Below are 19,979 nucleotides of genomic sequence, written 5' to 3' on the forward strand. Positions count from 1 at the left end.
GTTCAGCGATGAAATGGATCGACCCAATCACCAGCAGGATTCAGAGGTCAAAACCGTCCATTCTGGGCCAGCGAGCCCCTGCCCTACCCTTATCCCACGCAGTACTCGAGACACCAGTGGAGTCCTTACAGGGAGAAACCCAAAGAGAAATTGTGCCTATTCTGTCATAGCCTTTACACTGTCAAGGTCTCTGTTCTGTCATGAATAATTCATACCCTGGTTCTTCTTCCTCTTCTTTTCTCTCTTCTCCTTTTTTTCCCCCTCTTCAGTGATTGTGCAAGCTTAGAGCCAAACAACACATTAAAACTGTAACAAAACTGCCCACTTGTATTCTGTCACTGTGTTTCCTGCTTCCCGCAATAATAGATTCCTGCGTCCTTGCCAGACGACACTCTTTAAAGATTTTTTTCCCCTTTTTTTTTAAAGTACAGCCGTCTATGAGCATGCAGCTAATTGAATAACTTTTCTTCTATCTGGACGGAGGGCACAGGGAAGCTGCCCAGGGAAGAATTTTTAAAGCGTTAGAAACTTTTTGACACAGTTTATAGGAACTGTAAGAGCATTTGGATGGTGTGGAAGCTGTGGAAAATGTGTAAGGGTGTCACCTCCATGACATGACAGGAAACGTTGTCTAGAAACATCAGACATTTGCACCGTGTGTCATGTCATGCTGCGTCTGCTGTGCACTGGGTGAGCATGTTGTGTTGTGTTGTGTGGTGTGAGTTGTGAGTTGTGTTGTGTTGTGTTGTGTTATGTTGTACTCTGGGGTTGTGGTGTGGTGTGCTATTCTGTGCTGTGTTGTGTTGTGCTTTGCTGTTTTTGTTGCATTGTGTGATTTGGAAATTTAGAAAATCCCTGAGTGACCCATTGCCAGATAACAGACAGTTCTGGTCCAAATGTGCCCTGAGGGCTCGGCATTTGTGGTACTTGGCTGACGGTCCGGTCTGAGCCAACTGTGGACTGGTACTCTGCCCTGTGAGTGGACAGAGAGGAGAGGGTTTGTGTCTGCCAGCACTGGGCCGGAGGAAATTTGCTATCTTGGTTCTTTTGACAGTTGGCTTGGTAATTTCTTCTCCGAGAGAGAGAAATATGACTTTATTTTCCTGTTACAGCACAGAGGATTTTGAGTTGAAAAGTCTCAAGTGAGTATGATGGGCCTCACAGCTCTGGGTTAACGGGCCCAGGAGTTGTTTGTTAAGATACTTATGCATCTTTCAGGTTCTCTTATTTCACACAGTTCAGATGCATTAAAAATCCATCATCTTCAGTACAAAAAAAACCCCCTCAAAGTATCGCTCTTGTCTTGTCCAGTCAGGTTCAGACCCCTGATGAACCAAAACTGGTTCTTGGTGGAACTAATGGCCGATAAAACCAGAGCTGTCAATCAGACCCGTTAGACGAATGAAATATAATGATGGCACTACAGGCCCCGGAAAGCCACAGCAGTATAAATTTACTGCAGTCATAACAAGTCTGGTCATAACAAGTGTGTGTCTGTGTGTGCACACGCATGCGCCTCAGAGAGAAAGAGAGAGAAAGTGTCTGGGTGCATATTCTTCCACATTTCAGCACAGCCAAGCCCAGAAGACCCTATGAGAATCCTAGAGGCAAAGCCACTGCTGTGAATTGTAATAAAAGGGGGTGGGAGTGGTGATGCAGAGTTAATCAGCGAGTCACTCTCTCTCTCTCTCTTTCACTCTCTCTCTCTCTCTCTCTCTCTCACTTTCACCTTCTCTCTCTCTCTTTCTGTCTCTCTGTCTCTCTTTCACTCACTCTCTCTCTCTGTCTCTCGCGCTCTCTCTCTCTTTCACTCACTCTCTCTCTCTGTCTCTCGCTCTCTCTCTCTCTCTCTCTCTCTCTCTTTTTCTTTCTTTTTGGATCAGTTTGTGTCCTTCACTGCTGGCAGTCTGCGGTGGCTGTGATTCAGTGAGTTAGGGAAAAGGCTTCTGGTTTTAAATGCCAGGCTGGACCCACTGGGAGGTTCACTAACCACTGGACTTCTGCTGTTTCTAATGGCTCTGCCTTTCCTCTCACCGCTGCACTTCTGCCCTTGAGCAAAGAGGCAGTTAAACTGGTGTTGCTTCAGGCGTGCGACAAAATGACACCCTCCCTGCACCCCCCATCATCTCTCTTCTTCCCTATCACCCCAGCATGTTGGCATCAAACCCAGAGGCCCCTGCTGAAATCTATGGCTCTGCTCAGCATGGAGTCCAGAGCAGCTCTGCCTCCAAAGCTTTGGTGGGTTTTCAGAAGAATTACTGAAAACCAGGACAGGCTGCAGTCTCATCTGTGTGAATCTGTTTCCGCAGTAACCATCAAACCTGTTTGTTGATCAGTGATACTTAATAATTATTCCACATTTCACATGATCAAAAAACACCCGCGGAGATGCCTGTCAGTTTTCTAAAATATTTCAAAAGTGACTCGTACATTATGTTCTTCTGAGCGTCTCTACGATTTTTTTTTTCCAGCAACGAAGCGTACATTCCATTTCATACATTAACCACATTAATGAATCCAGTTTGTGACTCATTTCTTCGGGCTGTTTACAAGACGCTGTAAAATCGCTACGCGGGGAGACCAACACTTACGTTATTGCCGACCTCGTCTTTGTTAATGCAATTTTGACTGATTTACAGCCTGTAGTTATAAAAAGGCATCGTAAAACAAGAACTAAATTTGTGACACGTGTCATTGCTCCCACATATAGGCTACAGATAAAATACGTTGCAGGGAGGGGCAATTGCTGAAACAAAATCATTCAGGCCGTCTGGAATGTTTCTGCTATTCACACACGAGCAGTTCTTTCATCTGATATATTTTCAGAATGGAAATTCATCAGTTCAGCGGGAAATAAATAGATAAGTAGGAGTACGGTGTACTTGACCTCTGCTCGCCTTCTAATTGTGTGGCGGCTAAAAAGAAAGTGTAGTCTGAATTTTCCCTCCTAGCGGGAATGTTAATTAGAATTTATTCATGAAAGTCTCTACTTTAGTTCAAGGTGATTTTATAGCGAGCGCACATGTTCCGTTGGACGAGATTTTCATTATGGGCCTGCGAAGTGCTTTAGGCTGAGGGGCTAGCTTTGCAAACGCGTTCACGGGGTAACACGTCCTATCGCCTCCTCATCCATTTCCAAAACCCTCTCTCGTTTGGGAGCAATGCGTGCACATACTCGGACTCAACTGCCATTTTGCTTCTTTTAAACATTTCTCTAACTCAGCTGAGATGTCCCTGCTGCACCATCATTCACGCGCTGCCCAGAAAAAGGCGACGTTTACGACTCTGGCCTCTGTCTGTCCGGGCGAGTTGTTGTGCCTGTGTTTTATTGCTTCTCCATCTGTGTAATGATACTGTGCAAAACAAAAGGAGACGATCCGGGCCAGACTCGACAGTTTTATTAGCGCTGGTTTTGAGCTGGATCCTCGCGCTTCAAAGATTTATTCCGTTGGAAAAGGAGGAACAGTTAAGGACACAAGGACTAAACCACTGAGTGAACCGGGTGATGCATCGTCTAATGGCATTTTGACTTATTTCCCCGGTTGTGAGTTAGTGGAAGGATTACCATATGGGGTGGGGGCAGAGGCCCGTTGTTATCTTGTCTTAAAGTTGTCAGGTAAAATTAGGAAGTCTTTTTGTCGACTGAGTATGAAAAACCATTGCTCTTCTTGTTGCAAAATAGTTTTATGTCTGTGAACTTATTCCTGTGCAGTGACGGACATGAGACTCTGCACAACTGTTAGCTGTTGTCATAGGTATTCCCTTAATGTTCGCAAAGCTTCCCATTATCCTAAACCAGGATAGTATCAGCGCAATTCTCACAGTCACATGCATTATGAAACGCACGTTTTCTGGATTAGTCTTTACTTATTTCAGTTTTCAGGCAAGCCTTGACTATATTAACCATGTTCATGTTTATGAAATCGTATTTTGTTATTCATTGACCCCCAGTGAACATAATGCTTAACCTCATAGTTTTTTCCCTTTTTCTTCTTAAAATGTATGAATCTGTACAGATAAAAGATTTTAGTAGTTTCACGGTCACAGAATCTTTTCGGGTATTCATCGGGTCGCATTACTACGAGCCTTAATGAAGACATCGTTTTTGTCTCGTGCGATGTTGGACGGTTCCAATTGGTTTTGCTGTCACACATTATCCAACAGATGGAGGGCCTGTCGGGTTTGTCACTACATCACAAACACTCTGTCTGTTGGATAGACTTGTTTGGCAGATTCCAGACAGAGCCGCCGTATGTTGCCGATTAAATCTTTCGTTTTCAAAACCGCTCACCCGGCATATTTTCAGATGCGGTGAATGACAAAGGGGAAAAAAGACACTTATTATGCTTCCGGTGTTCTGCTTCCCAACTCATATCGGATGATGACAGAGTTTTAAAGAATCTTTATCATATTTTAGGACATCCATCATCAACAGTACCGCATCATCAACAGTACCACCCTGCCCGGAAAAAATTTGTGTGTCATGAGCAAGAAAACATGAATTGCTTGTGATCTTATGTTTTAATAAAAACGATACATAGTCCATAAGGATGTGAATTTGTATGCAGTGGGATTCGGCCTAGTGGACCGTTGTTGACGGCTTTTTTTTTATGTTTCGGTTTGTCAGAGTTCTGAAGCGCTTAGCAGAATTTAAGTCTACATGTCTGTCATCTTTAAAGCAACTTCGTGACCAGCTCTGATCACAGCATTCCTCACAGAGACAAACTACTGATTACTTTCATCTTCAGATCCTTCAAACATGTTTGAAAAAAGTTTTTTCTTAAGTGATATTCTTCTTCATACGTTATATTTAAACACGGTCAAGCCTCAGATGAAAATTAGTATGCATGCTGTATTATCCATCATTTAATTACAGGGAAGACTTGTCTGTTTGTTATCTGAAAAGCTTTGCAAAACCACAAACACATTTGCATTTTGTGGTCAGATAAACTTTTTTTCCCCCCTTAGCTTCTCTCTTCCAAATGTTTATCTGCTTCAAACAGATGCCACGTTTGTTTTGGTTTTGTTTTTTTCATATTTGTGAATGCTGTTATAATATATATTAATCTACTCAATTAACAATTCATCACTTGTTCCCTTTGTCATCCATCATAATCCACTATGTGCTTGTTTGTTTTTGCCTGTGTGATTTCAAATGAAAAGAGCTACATGTCCCTTCCCATGACCACAGACTGTTTGTTTAGAGGCTTTGCTCTCTGAAACCAATTAAAACACAGCTCAAGGACAACCTCTGCCTCCTCTACCACTTAGCAGAGCCAGGTCAAATGCCAGGGCTTTTTTTTTTTGTTTTTAATGTATTGCACTTCCAAAATATTTTAATCAGTATTTGTGAATTTCCCAGTGTGACTGAATGACTAAGGCGTTTTGTTGAGGGGGGGCGAGACGATATCGACAGTTTGACTGAAGAACAAAACATGTGCAGTCAGATTTTGGAGTTAAACATGATTTTTTTTTTTCAGCCCTAACAGCATGCAAGCATTTGTTTTTCCATACCGACTAATTAACGTGTGAGGCTGGCTGCTCCCTACCTGCTTCTCTTCATGAGATTTCTGACTTTAAAATGCAAAGTGAATATGTATGAACGCAGCACTGATTTCTGAGACGCTTGGATGTGCCAGGATATTAGGTCCTGAAAACCATGACTGTCTTCTTTTCAAAGCAAAAGTAGTGGAACAGACACATTGAACTCACCTTCCCAGACTGTCTGAGCTTCTGCAGTGACTTTTAATACGCAGGCGTTATAAATTACAAATGAGACACAATGGCCGTCCCTCAGTCACCATGGCCACCGTATCAGACAAATATCCAATGAGATGTCAGCAGTGTGTTGTGAAGGTCATGTGTAGGACAGCCGATCCTTTATGGGTTTAGAGGCACTTGCCGTGTGATCCTGCTGCCATTTTCAGCAGTGTACAAGAGTTAAAAAAAACAAACAAACAAGGAAAAGCAATAACCAATAACAACAAAAACAACCCAACAAACAAACAAACAAAAAAAAACACAGCTAGCTCCAAAATGTTAAGGCACACTAACACACAGGCATTTAGAATTTACCAAATTTTTTGGCCAAGATTTACGTGTTGGCAGGATGTCTAACTTCTCTGAAGTTCACATGTGGAACAGTGGTAAATTACACCCCAACGCTGAGGTGCCGAGGCTGCACTTCAGCGCCTCCTAGTGTCAGTGGAGCACCCATGCAGGTGCAGGTACATCTGGGGAGATCGCTTGGGCCTCCACACAATCTACATTCCTGTGGAAACATTTGTAAATTGGCAGGTGAGAAGAGGCAGACTGACTTAGCATGTATCAGGCAGCTCCCGCTGCAGTCCTCACCTGGATTGGCACAGGGCTCGTGGCATTGGTCGGGACTTCAAATGGCACAGGCCATTGGACTTGCCATATTGAGAGTAAGTGTGGTTTAAAACAAAACAAAGCAAAGAGAAAAAGTCCTCCGGCCAAAAGTGGGGTCAGAATTTGAAACTGGAAGAGGGGTACGCAGCAGGTTGTTTTAAAATGTTTTGTTGGAGTTGCCTGTTTGTTTTTTTTGTGACAACTTCTCAGTCCTGATGTTCCAGAACATTCTGGAATCAGTGCTAATCATCTGGGCATGTACTCCTGAGGCACACCACTGAAGTTCCTGTCTCTCAGGACTTGGTCCACGGTTCGGATGTATCTGTCAATCTGAGCCCTCATGGCTGGAGTAAAGGGGTTGAAGTTGAGTTGCCTTGTACCGGAGCGTTTGAAAAGCCCGTCTCTGTTGCTTTCGGCACACAAGAGTCGCTCCTCTGGAACGCTCACGTTTAGAAAGGAGGTGATTAACTGCAGCTGAGGGAGAAGCTCCTTTTGGAGATCCTCAAAATGCACCACTAGCACGTGCCGTCCAAACTTCAGCCAGTTCACGGCGTGTGACACCCACCAGGACGCATAGCTGTCCACAAACCCTGGCCACTCTGACACAGAAAGGAGAACATTTCTCACGTTATGTCACAAAATGCATTTTCTCTGCAGTTTATTTGCTAATGACAAACAGTTTAAAGTGAAAAATTCAAATCCAGGGCCCAGAGTTAGAGCCAGAGAGACATATTTTTCTCCAGTGAGCAAGTTCATATCTTTATAACCTTCCTGTAAAGTACAGTCAGCGTTTTTTTTATCCAACTCTTGCTGTAATCACAGAAGTCAGCTAAAACTGAATGTGGTGAGTAACAGAAAAACGAATAAGCAGAGAGAAACAGATGGCTTTTTAAAGTACCCTTGCCCTTCCACTGTCTGTCTGACGCGTGGCCCAGGTGTCCTGCACACTTGCGGTTAAACTCGGCGATGAGGGAGCGGTACGGGTTGCGGATGAGCAAGATAGCCGAGTCAAACATCTCGATGTCCCGCTGTCCGCTCTCGTGAGTCTTCACGCAAACGGTTCTGCCACTCTTCCAGTAATCCTTTTCTCCCTTAAAACCTAAAGAAGCCCAGAGAAGACAGGCCAAATTTCTGCATTCATAATCGAAGATTTAAATACTGCCAGGGTCCAGCAGGCTGCCTGACTGAGTAAGAGTCTGCCCAGAGACCGTGAGGATGGTTGTGGTAGTGACTGGAGATTAATTTTTTCTCACATCTCTCTCCCATGGTCTGAGAACGTCTAAAGGAGAACCTCTCTCTCCCATGGTCTGAGAGCGTCTAAAGGAGAACCTCTCTCTCCCATGGTCTGAGAGCGTCTAAAGGAGAACCTCTCTCTCCCATGGTCTGAGAACGTCTAAAGGAGAACCTCTCTCTCCCATGGTCTGAGAACGTCTAAAGGAGAACCTCTCTCTCCCATGGTCTGAGAGCGTCTAAAGGAGAACCTCTCTCTCCCATGGTCTGAGAGCGTCTAAAGGAGAACCTCTCTCTCCCATGGTCTGAGAGCGTCTAAAGGAGAACCTCTCTCTCCCATGGTCTGAGAGCGTCTAAAGGAGAACCTCTCTCTCCCATGGTCTGAGAACGTCTAAAGGAGAACCTCTCTCTCCCATGGTCTGAGAACGTCTAAAGGAGAACCTCTCTCTCCCATGGTCTGAGAACGTCTAAAGGAGAAGTTCACATGTGTTGTCTTGACAGCTGCCTCATTGTAGTTAGATCACCAATCCATTACTTTTTAGAACACATAACGTCACTGATTCAATATTTGATTTTTTTTTTTTTTTTTGCGTTCTGATATTCAGTGAGCATAAATGTGTGTGCGGCTGACTGAGTGAAAACAGCCCTTTGTGTCCTGTTTGAACAGCCAATAGGAAAAAGCTGCGGATTCATCCCACTGCCTCTGAGAACGAATGAGAGAGCATAAACGAGACCCATGGTTCAGAGAAACCTGAACTGGCAAGTAATAGATCTTTGTTGTTTTTGTTTTATTTTGCTTTGTTTTGCTTGAGTCAGTTTAAAATCTTTCATTTGGATGTTGACCTGTCAGTGCAGCCAGCCACCATTAATGGCACTGTAAATCATCTGTGCATTTCAGTTTGGACTTGGACAGTGAAAGTCCCTGTATGGAGGGAAAAAAAAATCCAACAACCGTACTAAGAAACCCAGAGGTAAGAGTTACTTTGGTCACATGTGTCAGATCCTGGAATGACCTTGTGCTTTAATTTTATGAAGCTGTAATTATGCATTCATATAATGTACGTAGGGGACGCATGCAAAGGAGACGCACCTTTGTTGTACAGTGAGCCATCGAAGTAGAAACTTCCGGTGTAGTAACCTGTGGTTAGCTCAATGAGATGCCTTAACCAGGTGTTTCCTGCACCTGGAAAACTGGACAGGGCTATGAGCGAGGGAGATCTCTCAGGTAGAAACATCCTTACTTTGCATCTAGAATCTAAAAGAAAGCAGAAGAGAAAAGAGAATGTGCATGCGACATTTTGCAGATGTTAATGAATTACTAAGCTTCAGGTTTTTGTTTAGGGCTTTGAAGATTTGTTGTAAATCTCGCCGGAGCCACAGAGGGTTTGCGGGTTATGCAAGCTGATGTGAAATTTCACGTTTCTAAACGTAAACAGATGTCAGATGTTTCCTTCCTGACCTAAAACAGGTGTGGTGTAGACGTGGTAAATGTCCTCATCGATGGGAGGGGCGTGCTCTGAGAGGTTGCTCCGCCCACACCACCGCTCGTCCAATCGCTTTTGCAGAGCGAAATGAGCGGAGGCACGTCCGCAGAAACAGTCCCGACCCCTCAGCACGGCAAACGGCAGCTCCTGGGTGACAGGACAAGTCAAAGGCATAAAATGAGATTAAAAGCCACTGGTGTTTTCCAGTCCTGCTCCTGGGGGCCTCAGATCTGTCTGTTTTAGATCTCTCCCGGCTCTAATACACCTGATTCGGGATTTGATAATGAGCTGACGGGGTGAATCAGGCGTGTTAGAGCTAAGAGAGAGATATCTGAACTGTGGGGGGCTGCAGAGCCGCACTGGGTTAGAGACGCACCCTGTGGAGCAGAAAACTGGAAATGTACTGATAAATTCCAGTCCCTTCCAGTTAAGGAGTATCAGAGCACCTGCTCCGTCGAAACTGCAGTCTAAACAAACCTTAGCTTCTATTTCACTTAAATGCACTGACTCCTCTAACAGACCTCAGTTCATGTGATTCAGCTTTAATCAACGCAGGGGTTTTTCATGCTATTGAAGGCAAAGAGATGCCCTTATGTTAAAGAGCAAAAAAAAAAAAAAAATCAAAATCTTATCATATTGTCTTATGAGTATAGTCAGCAAAAATGAAAGGTTGCTTTATTTTCTGTGTGGGAGTAAACAGACAAACTAAACAAAGATGATCTCACTCCAGGACAAGATACAGAGTTGGTGGCGGTGCACGAGTGAGAAAAGTGCGGGGGGGGGGGGGGGTGGCAGAGGAGTCATTTCAGCATGTCTTACTTCATCAGCGGAGTACAGGCATTAAAGACACTCACATTATGAGATGCTGGAGTCATTAACTGATCACAGGCTTTGTAAATGACCAGAGGAAAAAAAAATGAGTGTATGAAGAGAGAGAAGACGTAGGTGTAGGATGTAGGAGAGTGTCGTGGGGAGGGGGAGAGAGAGAGACCTTTTCGGTGCAGGTCGAGATGCAGAGCTGTGAGGTCAGCTGGGGAAGGGTCGTGTGGAACAGAAAGACCTGGCTCATGTTCTCTGGCCTTTTCAAGCAGCCATGGTAGTGCATGTTCCTGTCTGAGTGGAGAAACAAGACTCTCATTACAATCTGAAACACTGTTGTAGGGTGACATACAATCATTAGAAGTGGAGGTATTGGTCACACACACAGTAGAGCAGTGAAATGCAGCTTCTGCATTTAACCCATCCTAAACACTAGTGAGCACACACACAGGTTGCATTCTGATAACAAGGGTCCCTAGGCTTTATCCCCTGCTCCCTACCCACTGCACAGGGTATGGAATCCAAGGGATCTTCACAGGGAACTCGATCGCTAAACGGTTTCATTTGGAATGCCCTGCAACGTTATCGACACCAGACAGCATCGGGGTCACGCCTTGATTACATTGGTTGTGTTCGACAAGACAGCAGTCGGATGTATTTAGCATGCTAACACAAACAACATTGTTCAAAGTAGTTTTGCATACTTCAGACACTTTTGAAATTAATGTGATGAAACTTCTGTGTACTGTGAGTGATGTATTTTAACTTTTTTATGTATTTGTTTGTTATCATTAAACTCCTCGTGCACTTCAATTCTCTGATCTCTCGTGAATGGTCTCCTTCGTCTCCTAGCTTGTTAGCTAACATAAGCATTACTAAAGATTTGAAGGAACAATGGAGAATGAAGAATTTTTAGCTCTGTTTGGGTTGCTATATTTTTTTAGTTTCACACCAACTGAATGAGTGGCAGAGACGACAAAGGTGTCTTGCTAACAGTCTTGTTCAGGCTTCAGAGTTGTTAGTTTCGTTGCTTAGTAACAAGGGACTCACCATGCATTTTGGAATATAATAACCGTTTCTCTGGAGGAACAACCTCCGGCAAAGTGATATACCTACATTCCCTAGCTCCCTACACACTGGGCAGTTCCCTTGGACCTGAACACAGTGGCTCCCTACGGAACGAAATTTCACTTAAGATGGTGATATACCGTTCACTGTATACTTCGCAGTTCACTAACAACCCAATGGAACGTACCCACACACTATGAGCTAGGAGCAGTGGACAGCCGTAGGCACCTGGGGACCAACTCCAGGTCTTTTTGCCAGTGCCTTGGTCAAGGTCACTGACACGCAAATGAATTTTATCATACATGTCTTTGATGGTGGGAGGAAACTGGAGCACCCTGAGGAAACCCACGCAAACACGGGGAGAAGATGCAAACTCTGCACAGAAAGGACATTCGAACCCAGGGCCCTCTTGCTGTGAGGCAACAGTGCTAACCTCTGAGCCACTAGATTATTCCACTTTAGAGCCCTACCGATAAATCGGCGTGCCGATATTATCGGCCGATATGAGCTAATTGCAGATAAGTTGGTATCGGCATTTATAGCAGCCGATAAATGACAATTAAAAGAGACGGAGGATGGATCCTTCAGCCATGTTATGACATTCATGTCAGCCATGCCTGGTTTTGCTGCAGTAACGTGAAAGCCGCTACAGTCAGTCAAACATCAAAATTACTTTAACGTTACGAGAGTTGAGTGGCGTAGACTAAGCTGTTGACAAACATGATCGTAGATTTATTTATGAAACAGCATGGCAGTTCTAGCAAGAACACAAACAACGGTCCTGTCATTTCTCCCTCGTCACTTCTGAGAGTTCTCTGGCAACATCCCTTACAGCAGCTTATAAAGCTGTCCATTGCTAAATTAGGTTACCGACAAAGCAAGCTAATGCCATGTTTATCAGTGGAAGACCGCTAACATTAATGAGCAATTAAACTGTAGTGTTTAACTTGTTCTGTCTAAATGAAGCAATGGTAAATATATCTGCGACTTGCATGTCTGTAGTTACAGTCGGTGCATTAAAAATGATTAAACCAGAGGGGACACATAAATAAATGTGAACTAAACAAGTATCTAACATGGCTTGGTAGCCAAACAAAGTTATCTAGCTTCTCTTTCAAACGTGTAGTGTGAAATCTCAAAGTCGCCTCGCTATAACATGACTACAGTCATGTAGCATTAGATGCATTCAACAGCAGCGTTTACTCTTGGTCACTGTATCCGTTTACTGTATTATTCATCAAAACTTTAATATATTTTGTTGTACTTTTGTTCATTACTATTAATGACAACAAAACAAGTTTATTATTAAACAGCATTGTCATGTTATCTTGGTGAGAACTCTTAAATAACTACACATAACAAATGTTACGGAAAATCTTTGTTTATGTTATGTGTTTCTGGAAAAAAAAAAAAAAAAGAAATTCGGATGATATATCATTATCGGATTTTTAAATCATCAAATATCGAAATCGGTATCAGTCGGGCTCTATTCCACTTAGTTTTGTGTTTGTTTTTATTAAATAATACTAACCTGGCTAAGTAATTATAATAGGTAGAGAGTTCAAAGGTGCAAAATAAATGACAGGATGTTAAAAAAAAGAAAAGACGAATGCACATCCAAAAGAAGCGTGAGAGAACTGGTCCCCTCTGCTTACTCTCAAATTTCAGTTGTCAGAATTCATGTCACATTTGGTAAACGTGAAATGAAAATTTTGCACACCTGATATTATCTGAAGGCATATTTCATATTCTGGTGGTTCATAATAGAAAGGTGGAGTTTTATGAGTAAAAGAGGAAATTTTGATCATTTTACTACCATTTGCGCTTTAATGCAATAGTGTTTTGAGTGATACATGTTCCATGGATCTTGACTTTCAGATACATCTTTAAGTTTCCTTCCATTTTGATAATCCAGACTGATATAAATATTATTTTAAAGGCTTTCATGACAAACTAGACAAATCGAAAAATGTGAAACAAAATTGCTTTTTTTTTTTTAAAGAAAGGGGCTTGTCACTCAGAATTGAGCATCTGAATACAACACACAATGAAATATCCAGAGCTAAATATACTCTGAAAGTGCTGAATTAACTCTGAGAGTGTTAATATTACACCACACTTATTTGCTGTATCAATTCAACTCTAACAAATTTGCCCTGTACACTCCTAATAGGTTTAAGTGTAAAGTTGCAGGTATGACCACGACTTTGTGGTCACATGTGTGTGTGTGTGGCTGTGTATGTGTGTGTGTATATATATATATATATATATATATATATATATATATATATATATATATATATATATATATATATATATATATACTGTATGTGTGTGTGTGTGTGTGTGTGTGTGTGTGTGTATATATATATATATATATATATATATATATATATACGTACACACACACACACACATACAGTTAAGCCCAAATTTATTTACACCTATGCTTGATTTGTAGTGAATTTTTATTTGGCCAATAGGTTTCATCTGAATGGAAATGACATAAACAAGTGACAAAAGATGCTAAGACATTGTCTCCGAGATGTTAATGATAAATTTGAACTATTTCTCTGTTTTTTTGTTTTGGTTTGGTTTTTTTTACATTTTTACTAAAAATGCCATATCTAAAATTATTCATACCCCTTGAAATTGTTACACATTCTTGAGAAAATGCAAGCTTCTATACCATTCCAGATGGTCCTGGAAATTTCTACCATGTTCTAGAGCATTCTAATCAACTATAAATTGAGAACAAATGATGCAGTAGTTCTCTAGTCAGTTACTAGTCAATTGCAAGTCATGGCTAAAACCAAAAAGCTTAGTGAGGACCTCTGATTGTGCATTGCGGTTGCTCACAAGATGGGGAAAATTATATATCTGTGAGTGGCAAAAGTATGTGAACCTCCAGCGTTAGCGGTTAATTTGAAGGTGAAATTAGAGTCAGGTATTTTCAATCAATAGGATGACAATCAGGTGTGAGTGGGCACCCTCTTTTATTTAAAGAACAGGTATCTATCAAAGTCTGATCTTCACAACACATGTTTGTGGAAGTGTATCATGGCACGAACAAAGGAGATTTCTGAGGACCTCAGAAAAAGAGCTGTTGATGCTCATCAGGCTGAAAAAGGTTATAAAACCGTCTCTATAGAGTTTGGACTCCACCATAGTCAGACAGATTGTGTACAAATGTAGGAAATTCAAGACCATTCCTCCCCAGGATCAGCAAAGATCACTCCAAGAGTAAGGCATGTAATAGTCTGCGAGGTCACAAAGGAACCCAGGGTGAATTCTAAGCAACTAAAGGCCTCTCTCACATTGGCTAAAGTTAACGTTCATGAGTCCCGCATCAGGAGAACACTGAACAACAATGGTGTGCATGGCAGGGTTGCAAGGGGAGCCCCTGCTCTCCAAAAAGAACATCGCTGTCCGTCTGCAGCTTGCTAAAGATCACGTGGACAAGCCAGAAGGCTACTGGAAAAATGTGTTGGGGATTGATGAGACAAAAATAGAACTTTTTGGTTTAAATGAGAAGCGTTATGTTTGGAGAAAGAAACACTGCATTCCAGCATAAGAACTTTATCCAATCTGTGAAACATGGTGGTGGTAGTATCATGATTTGGGCTTGTTTTGTTGCATCTGGGCCAGGACGGCTTGCCATCATTGATGGAACCATGAATTCTGAATTATACCAGCAAATTCTAAAGGAAAATGTCAGGACATCTGTCCGTGAACTGAATTTCAAGAGAACGTGGGTCATGCAACAAGATAACGACCCTAAGCACACAAGTTGTTCTACCAAAGAATGGTTAAAGAAGAATAAAGTTGATGTTTTGCAATGGTCAAATCAAGGTCCTTGACCGTAATCCTATAGAAATGTTATGAAAGGACCTGTAGTGAGAAGTTCATGTGAGGAAACCTAACAATATCCCAGAGTTGAAGCTGTTCTGTACGGAGAAATGGGCTAAAATTCCTCCAAGCTGATGTGCAGGACGGATCAACAGTTACTGGAAACGTTTAGTTGCAGTTATGGCTCCACAAGGGGTCACGCCAGATACTGAAAGCAAAGGTTCACATACTTTTGCCACTCACAGATATGTAAAATTGGATCATTTTCCTTAATAAATAAATGACCCAAGTATAATATTTTTTTCCTCATTTGTTTAATTGGGATCTCTTGATGTAATTTTAGGACTTCTGTGAAAATCAGATGATGTTTTGATGTCATTTATGCAGAAATATAGAAAATTCTAAAGGGTTCACAAACTTTCAAGCGGCACTGTGTGTATGTGTGTGTGTGTGTGTGTGTGTATATATATATATATATATATATTATTCTGAGTCTGTACTTACATGTCCTCTGGCTGGGGAGCAGCTTCTCCACTTTGTAGATGGAGAGACGTCCCACCCCCCCACAGACAGAGCCCCTGTCTCCCTTACAGTCTAGGTTACAGTCTTCATTCCGCGCCCGGGCACCAGTGATCTGGTTTCCACAGTGGCACTCTGCTCCATACTCCAGTCCCGCAAACTGGTACCCACTACAGGATGAGGAAAACACCATCAGAGTCAGGGCATTCAGACATGGGGTTACATCAGATAACACAATGTGTCTGTTCCCCCGTCAACACCAGTCACAAATTCAGCTCAGCAAGCATATTTTAAAGTTCTGATGTGGAGGACTCAGCATGAGGAAAATTTTTTTACTATTTGAAATATTTAAAGTTGAAAATGTAACAACTATTCCTAGTAACTTCACCCCTTTTTTAAATATCTAAAGCAGGGCTGAAATAAAACAAGAATGTTTGAAAGTCTATATAAACTGTCAGTAAAGAGAGAGAGAGAGAGAACAGTGTTTAAATATTTCTTTGTTCTCTGTCTTACATTTCAAACTCTCCTCATAGCTGGAGAATCACAGTATCTTTTTGAGAAGCAGTACACAGCTAGGAGCAACACATACATCAGGTCATTACTGCCCTCAGCCATCTCAGTCCAGTTCTCCAGTTTTAAAGGACAGGAAATACAGTCACACGGAAACGCCCCTCATTGGCTGACGTGTGCTGCTTCAGTCTAGGAGGCTAAAAAATCTAATTAATTTAAAGATAATCTTGAGCAATCACGAGACATGTTGCAGACACTGTAGGGCTTAAACTACCAAATTAATGCAAAACCTTATTTTAAAAGGAATTTATGTCCTGTTGTTTTTGCCGGAATATGAGTATAAGCAAAAATGTCACCACTAGACACATTTTGCTGCAGTGACACCAGTGTCCACCGACGCGTTAAAAGATTATAGATTATAGAAGATTATTGATTTCTACCTGAAGACTTTAGACTTCCAGCTGCTCACAGGCTATCTGACAACTTTTGTATTGAGAAACTGAGAGGCAGTATCGAGAATAATTTGTTCAAGCCAAAATACGCCGTACATTCTGTCTGAGACAGTCTGCCTCCCCCACGCATCGCGTAGACGCAGACTGCTCGCCAAGTGACCTGTTGGCATTTTTCTTGGCTCTTTGTCTTTTAGTCTTGCTGTCTCTGAGTGAGGCAGGAGCCTGTGTGGGTGTCTGGAAAGCAGTAAACAACTATAGCTTTGTGTCATATTTGATCTCAGCCAAATCATTTTCTAGTATGAGGGGAAATGCCCTTTTATGTCTGTGAAGATCCGTTTGTTTTTCTCCTGTAATAATTGGTCACGAAATGTAAAATGTCTGATGTTTCTTCAGTTTGGAAGTCTCCAGTGAATGTAACACACCTCTATCAAGTCGAGGAAGCATATGGCGCTGTTACTCAGACTAAAGAACTCTCAACCAAAATTTTTTTTTTCTCATCAGAGTTAATACGGACTGCGATCTGTCCTTGTGGCATTTCTGCTTTCTGTAACCAGGGCCAAGACTCCTGACCACTCATTCCGGGCATTTAGCCCCCTTGATCTCCTGTCCCATTGGATGAAAGTTTCTCTTCTTGGCCTGCCTCCAAAAGCAGCCGACCCAAGCCCTGCCACCTGGCTTAGCTCTAAGACACTGCGGGGATTCTTCCGAAAGAACACAGAGCCTTTTCATTTCCCCTGACCTCAGCTCAGAGAGCACAAGTTCAGTTTTCTGTGGTTCAAACTCAAAAAATGTTTCGTTTCGTTGTTTTTTTGTTTTATTATTTTTTGAAGTTACCTCTCCGAGCAGGTGTCTTGACACAAAGTGCTGGTCATTCTGCGGAAATCGTAGAGCACTGTGCCGCCAAGGGCTGGTTCCTTGCCATCATCTATGAAGCAACCAATGTAGGTTCCTTAAAAAAAAAAAAGAGAGAGAGAGAGAGAGAGAGAGAATGCATTATCTAAGAGCAATGTTATAAGTAATCATGACCTAAAACTGCAAACGCCATTCTTTTACATCTTCAAATGTTTCACAATGTTTTCAAATGTTTTCAGGTTACGTAAAAGACCCGAACCTTTACGTCTGATGTCTCGATGGTGTGGACTTTGTTGCATTTGGATCTTCTGCTCCGTCGTGGAGCTGTGGAACCAGTGGCGTCTCAGGTGCCTGATCTCCAGGTTCCTGGATGTAAACTGACGCTGGTCCATCGGGCTGCCTGGAGGATCCGGCGGGCTGTTCTCCAGGTACTGGATCGCCCGAGATCCTGGTCTTCTGAACTGCCAGCTGAGGTGAGGAGACTCCAGGGTTCTTGGAGGAGCCGGAAAAGAAGGCAACGACAGCGAGGTTTCAGCTCCTCGCTGAGATGCGTCCAAACTGTAGCGTTGGAGCAAGAGGACGGTGCCAGTCATGATGTAGGCCACGCCCAAAAAGAGGAGGAGCAGCTGGGCCCACCTTAGAAAGCACTGCAGTTTGTAGAAAGGTTTAGCCATCACCCCTAACTGTGCTAAGGCAATCTTTCTTCAAACTCTACACCATCCAAACAGAGGCCTCTACCAAAGTCTCATACAGGTGTAGAGCAGACTGCTCTTCCCAGCAAACTTCAGATCATTCATCGTTTGAAGAATCCACACCTTCACTGTTTCTCCATCTGGCTTTCATGCAGGTCTGGTCTGAATCAACACAAGCAAGACGTAGGAACAACGATCTGGACCTCATGGTCTTTGTAGTTCCAGTCACATAGTTCTCATCAGCCACTCGGTGTACCTAAAGCGGCTTTATTCTTGTTCTATAGAAGACTTTCTCTTGATAATAGTTGTACTATTCACAGTTCACGCGTTTCTCAATTCAAACAATTATTCACGTTTGAAAATCCAACTATGATTATGTGAGACGCTCACAAGGGCTTACGTCCGTTGGTGGGTTTTTCCAAAATGGCGACACCTAGGTAGAGAAGAAACACCAGACTCAGATGGCTCCTTCACACTGTGCTTCAGTGCTCTATTTCAACCTTAACCATTTTGGAAAGGTCTAAAAGAAACAAATGCCATGCCAGTTTTAATCACTGTAATAATACAGTTGAATGAACAAACAAAATTCTTTCCGTTTTTTCAGAAGAAAAGAGAACGGTACTCTGAGTTCTCTAGCTCATCCATTGACCTTGACAAGCTGGTAGTGATGATGGAGGGGAGGGGCAGCTCTCTGTCAGAGTACCAACTTCAACAAGCACTTTTCCTGGGGGTGGGGTTGGTATCAGATGTTCCACAGGGCACATCTGATATTCTGAACCCCCCTCACCTCCTCCCCCCCAGTACATGCCACTGAACCAGCAGAGTTGGTGTGGATCTCATCAAATACCAACCACTTGTCCAGTACTGTTTATAAATTGACAGACTTCTTGTGCCACTTACAGAAACGCTGGAAACACAGAAACACAGTAATCCTATACCAATTAACACTTGAAACTACAAACTTGACAAACTAGACACTCTTCAGTCTATACTCCTAAAAACTTTGAACTGGTCCACTGGAGAAATATGGATTGAAACTATAGTAGCATGCAGAACAGTTTGACTTTGACAGGTTCTAAGTGAAGAGAATCTTTGGCTGGGCTGGTTATATAAAACAGTTCTTCAAGTGTGTCATTTCTGTTTCATTGGCTGTTCTCCAGCACAGGAAAGACGCTGCACCTCAGGCAGAAGGGTAAACCCTTTTAAAGCAAATGTGAATCTGAATCTTAATCTGAATCTGAATCTGGATTAGTACCAAAACCGGAATTAGGTGTAAAGCATAGTATATTTTTGCTCTGAGAGCCGGTTTAATGTTTTTACACTCGGAGACTTCGGGCAGGGCTAATGCTGGATGAAAATGTAACACGATGTCCACTGTCCCATTCATGTCAAGAAAATAAAGTTTCAGAAGAAAACCATAGGGAACATGATTAACACTGTTTAAGATATGACGTGAAGTACTGTTGGATTTTTTTTTTTCTTTCTCTCTTTTTGTTTGCACCTGTGGTGGTCCACTCAGCTTTGAATGCTTGGCATGAGTCAAGGTAAATTTTCTCAGAAAAAAAAAAAAAAAAGATCTGGTAATGGAAGACTGTTTCATAAGACTGGTCAGCCACTCAAACACGCTGTAATAGCTGACCATCACAGGGAAAAAAGAAAGAAAGAAAGAAAAAACTTCCACACAAAAAGGAAAATCAAACATGCGTGGCAGCGCAGAGATTGGCATGTTTTTAATGGTGCTCTAACAGCCAGGAAATTAGTACTGTCCTTTCAGAGAAACACAAAGGCTCCACAAAGCAATCAGCCAGAGGCCTTTCACAAAGGAAACTACACAAAATGAAACAGAGGCCACAAGTGCCAAAGGTATATTTATAACCTACCTTTATGTCTGTGTAAATCTTTTTTCATTGGACCTCATATTTTTACAACCAGTTAGTGTAAGTAGTATTGCACAATAACTACATCTGATTTCACCTGAGACCTGACATTCTTCAATATCAGCGCCGTGCGTTTGACTCTGGCCAAGGGATAGCATCATTGCTATGCCCATAACGTTTCCTTTCTTCTCTTTGTGCATAAACCGAGGGGAGCCTGGGGCCTCCAGTCAGGACACTCCGGGACTACTGAGACAT

The 19,979-nt window shown here is 42.4% G+C and overlaps 1 protein-coding gene across 1 annotated transcript; it reads right to left on the reverse strand.

The window, feature by feature from the left end:
* Positions 1 to 6,618: 6,618 nt before the first annotated feature.
* wscd1b (WSC domain containing 1b) lies at positions 6,619 to 17,829 on the reverse strand. Its single transcript, XM_030792959.1, has 8 exons — positions 17,415 to 17,829; positions 17,138 to 17,252; positions 15,327 to 15,511; positions 10,078 to 10,199; positions 9,062 to 9,233; positions 8,693 to 8,857; positions 7,271 to 7,471; positions 6,619 to 6,971 (listed from the first exon to the last, which is right to left on the reverse strand). Exons 1-8 carry the CDS (start codon positions 17,827 to 17,829, stop codon positions 6,619 to 6,621), a joined length of 1,728 nt encoding a protein of 575 aa, XP_030648819.1.
* Positions 17,830 to 19,979: the final 2,150 nt, after the last annotated feature.

The sequence above is a fragment of the Chanos chanos genome, chromosome 15 (assembly GCF_902362185.1).
Source record: "Chanos chanos chromosome 15, fChaCha1.1, whole genome shotgun sequence".
In the NCBI taxonomy this organism is placed as follows: Eukaryota; Metazoa; Chordata; class Actinopteri; order Gonorynchiformes; family Chanidae; genus Chanos; species Chanos chanos.

What these genes read in the sequence shown, in the direction of transcription:
- wscd1b (XM_030792959.1), bottom strand. Translation starts at nt 17,829, where the DNA reads ATGGCTAAACCTTTCTACAAACTGCAGTGCTTTCTAAGGTGGGCCCAG. An exon ending in CAAGACACCTGCTCGGAGAG is followed by an intron (nt 15,512 to 17,137) that starts GTAACTTCAAAA and finishes CTCATCCTGTAG; the next exon opens with TGGGTACCAGTTTGCGGGAC. An exon ending in CTACACCACACCTGTTTTAG is followed by an intron (nt 8,858 to 9,061) that starts GTCAGGAAGGAA and finishes GCTTTCTTTTAG; the next exon opens with ATTCTAGATGCAAAGTAAGG.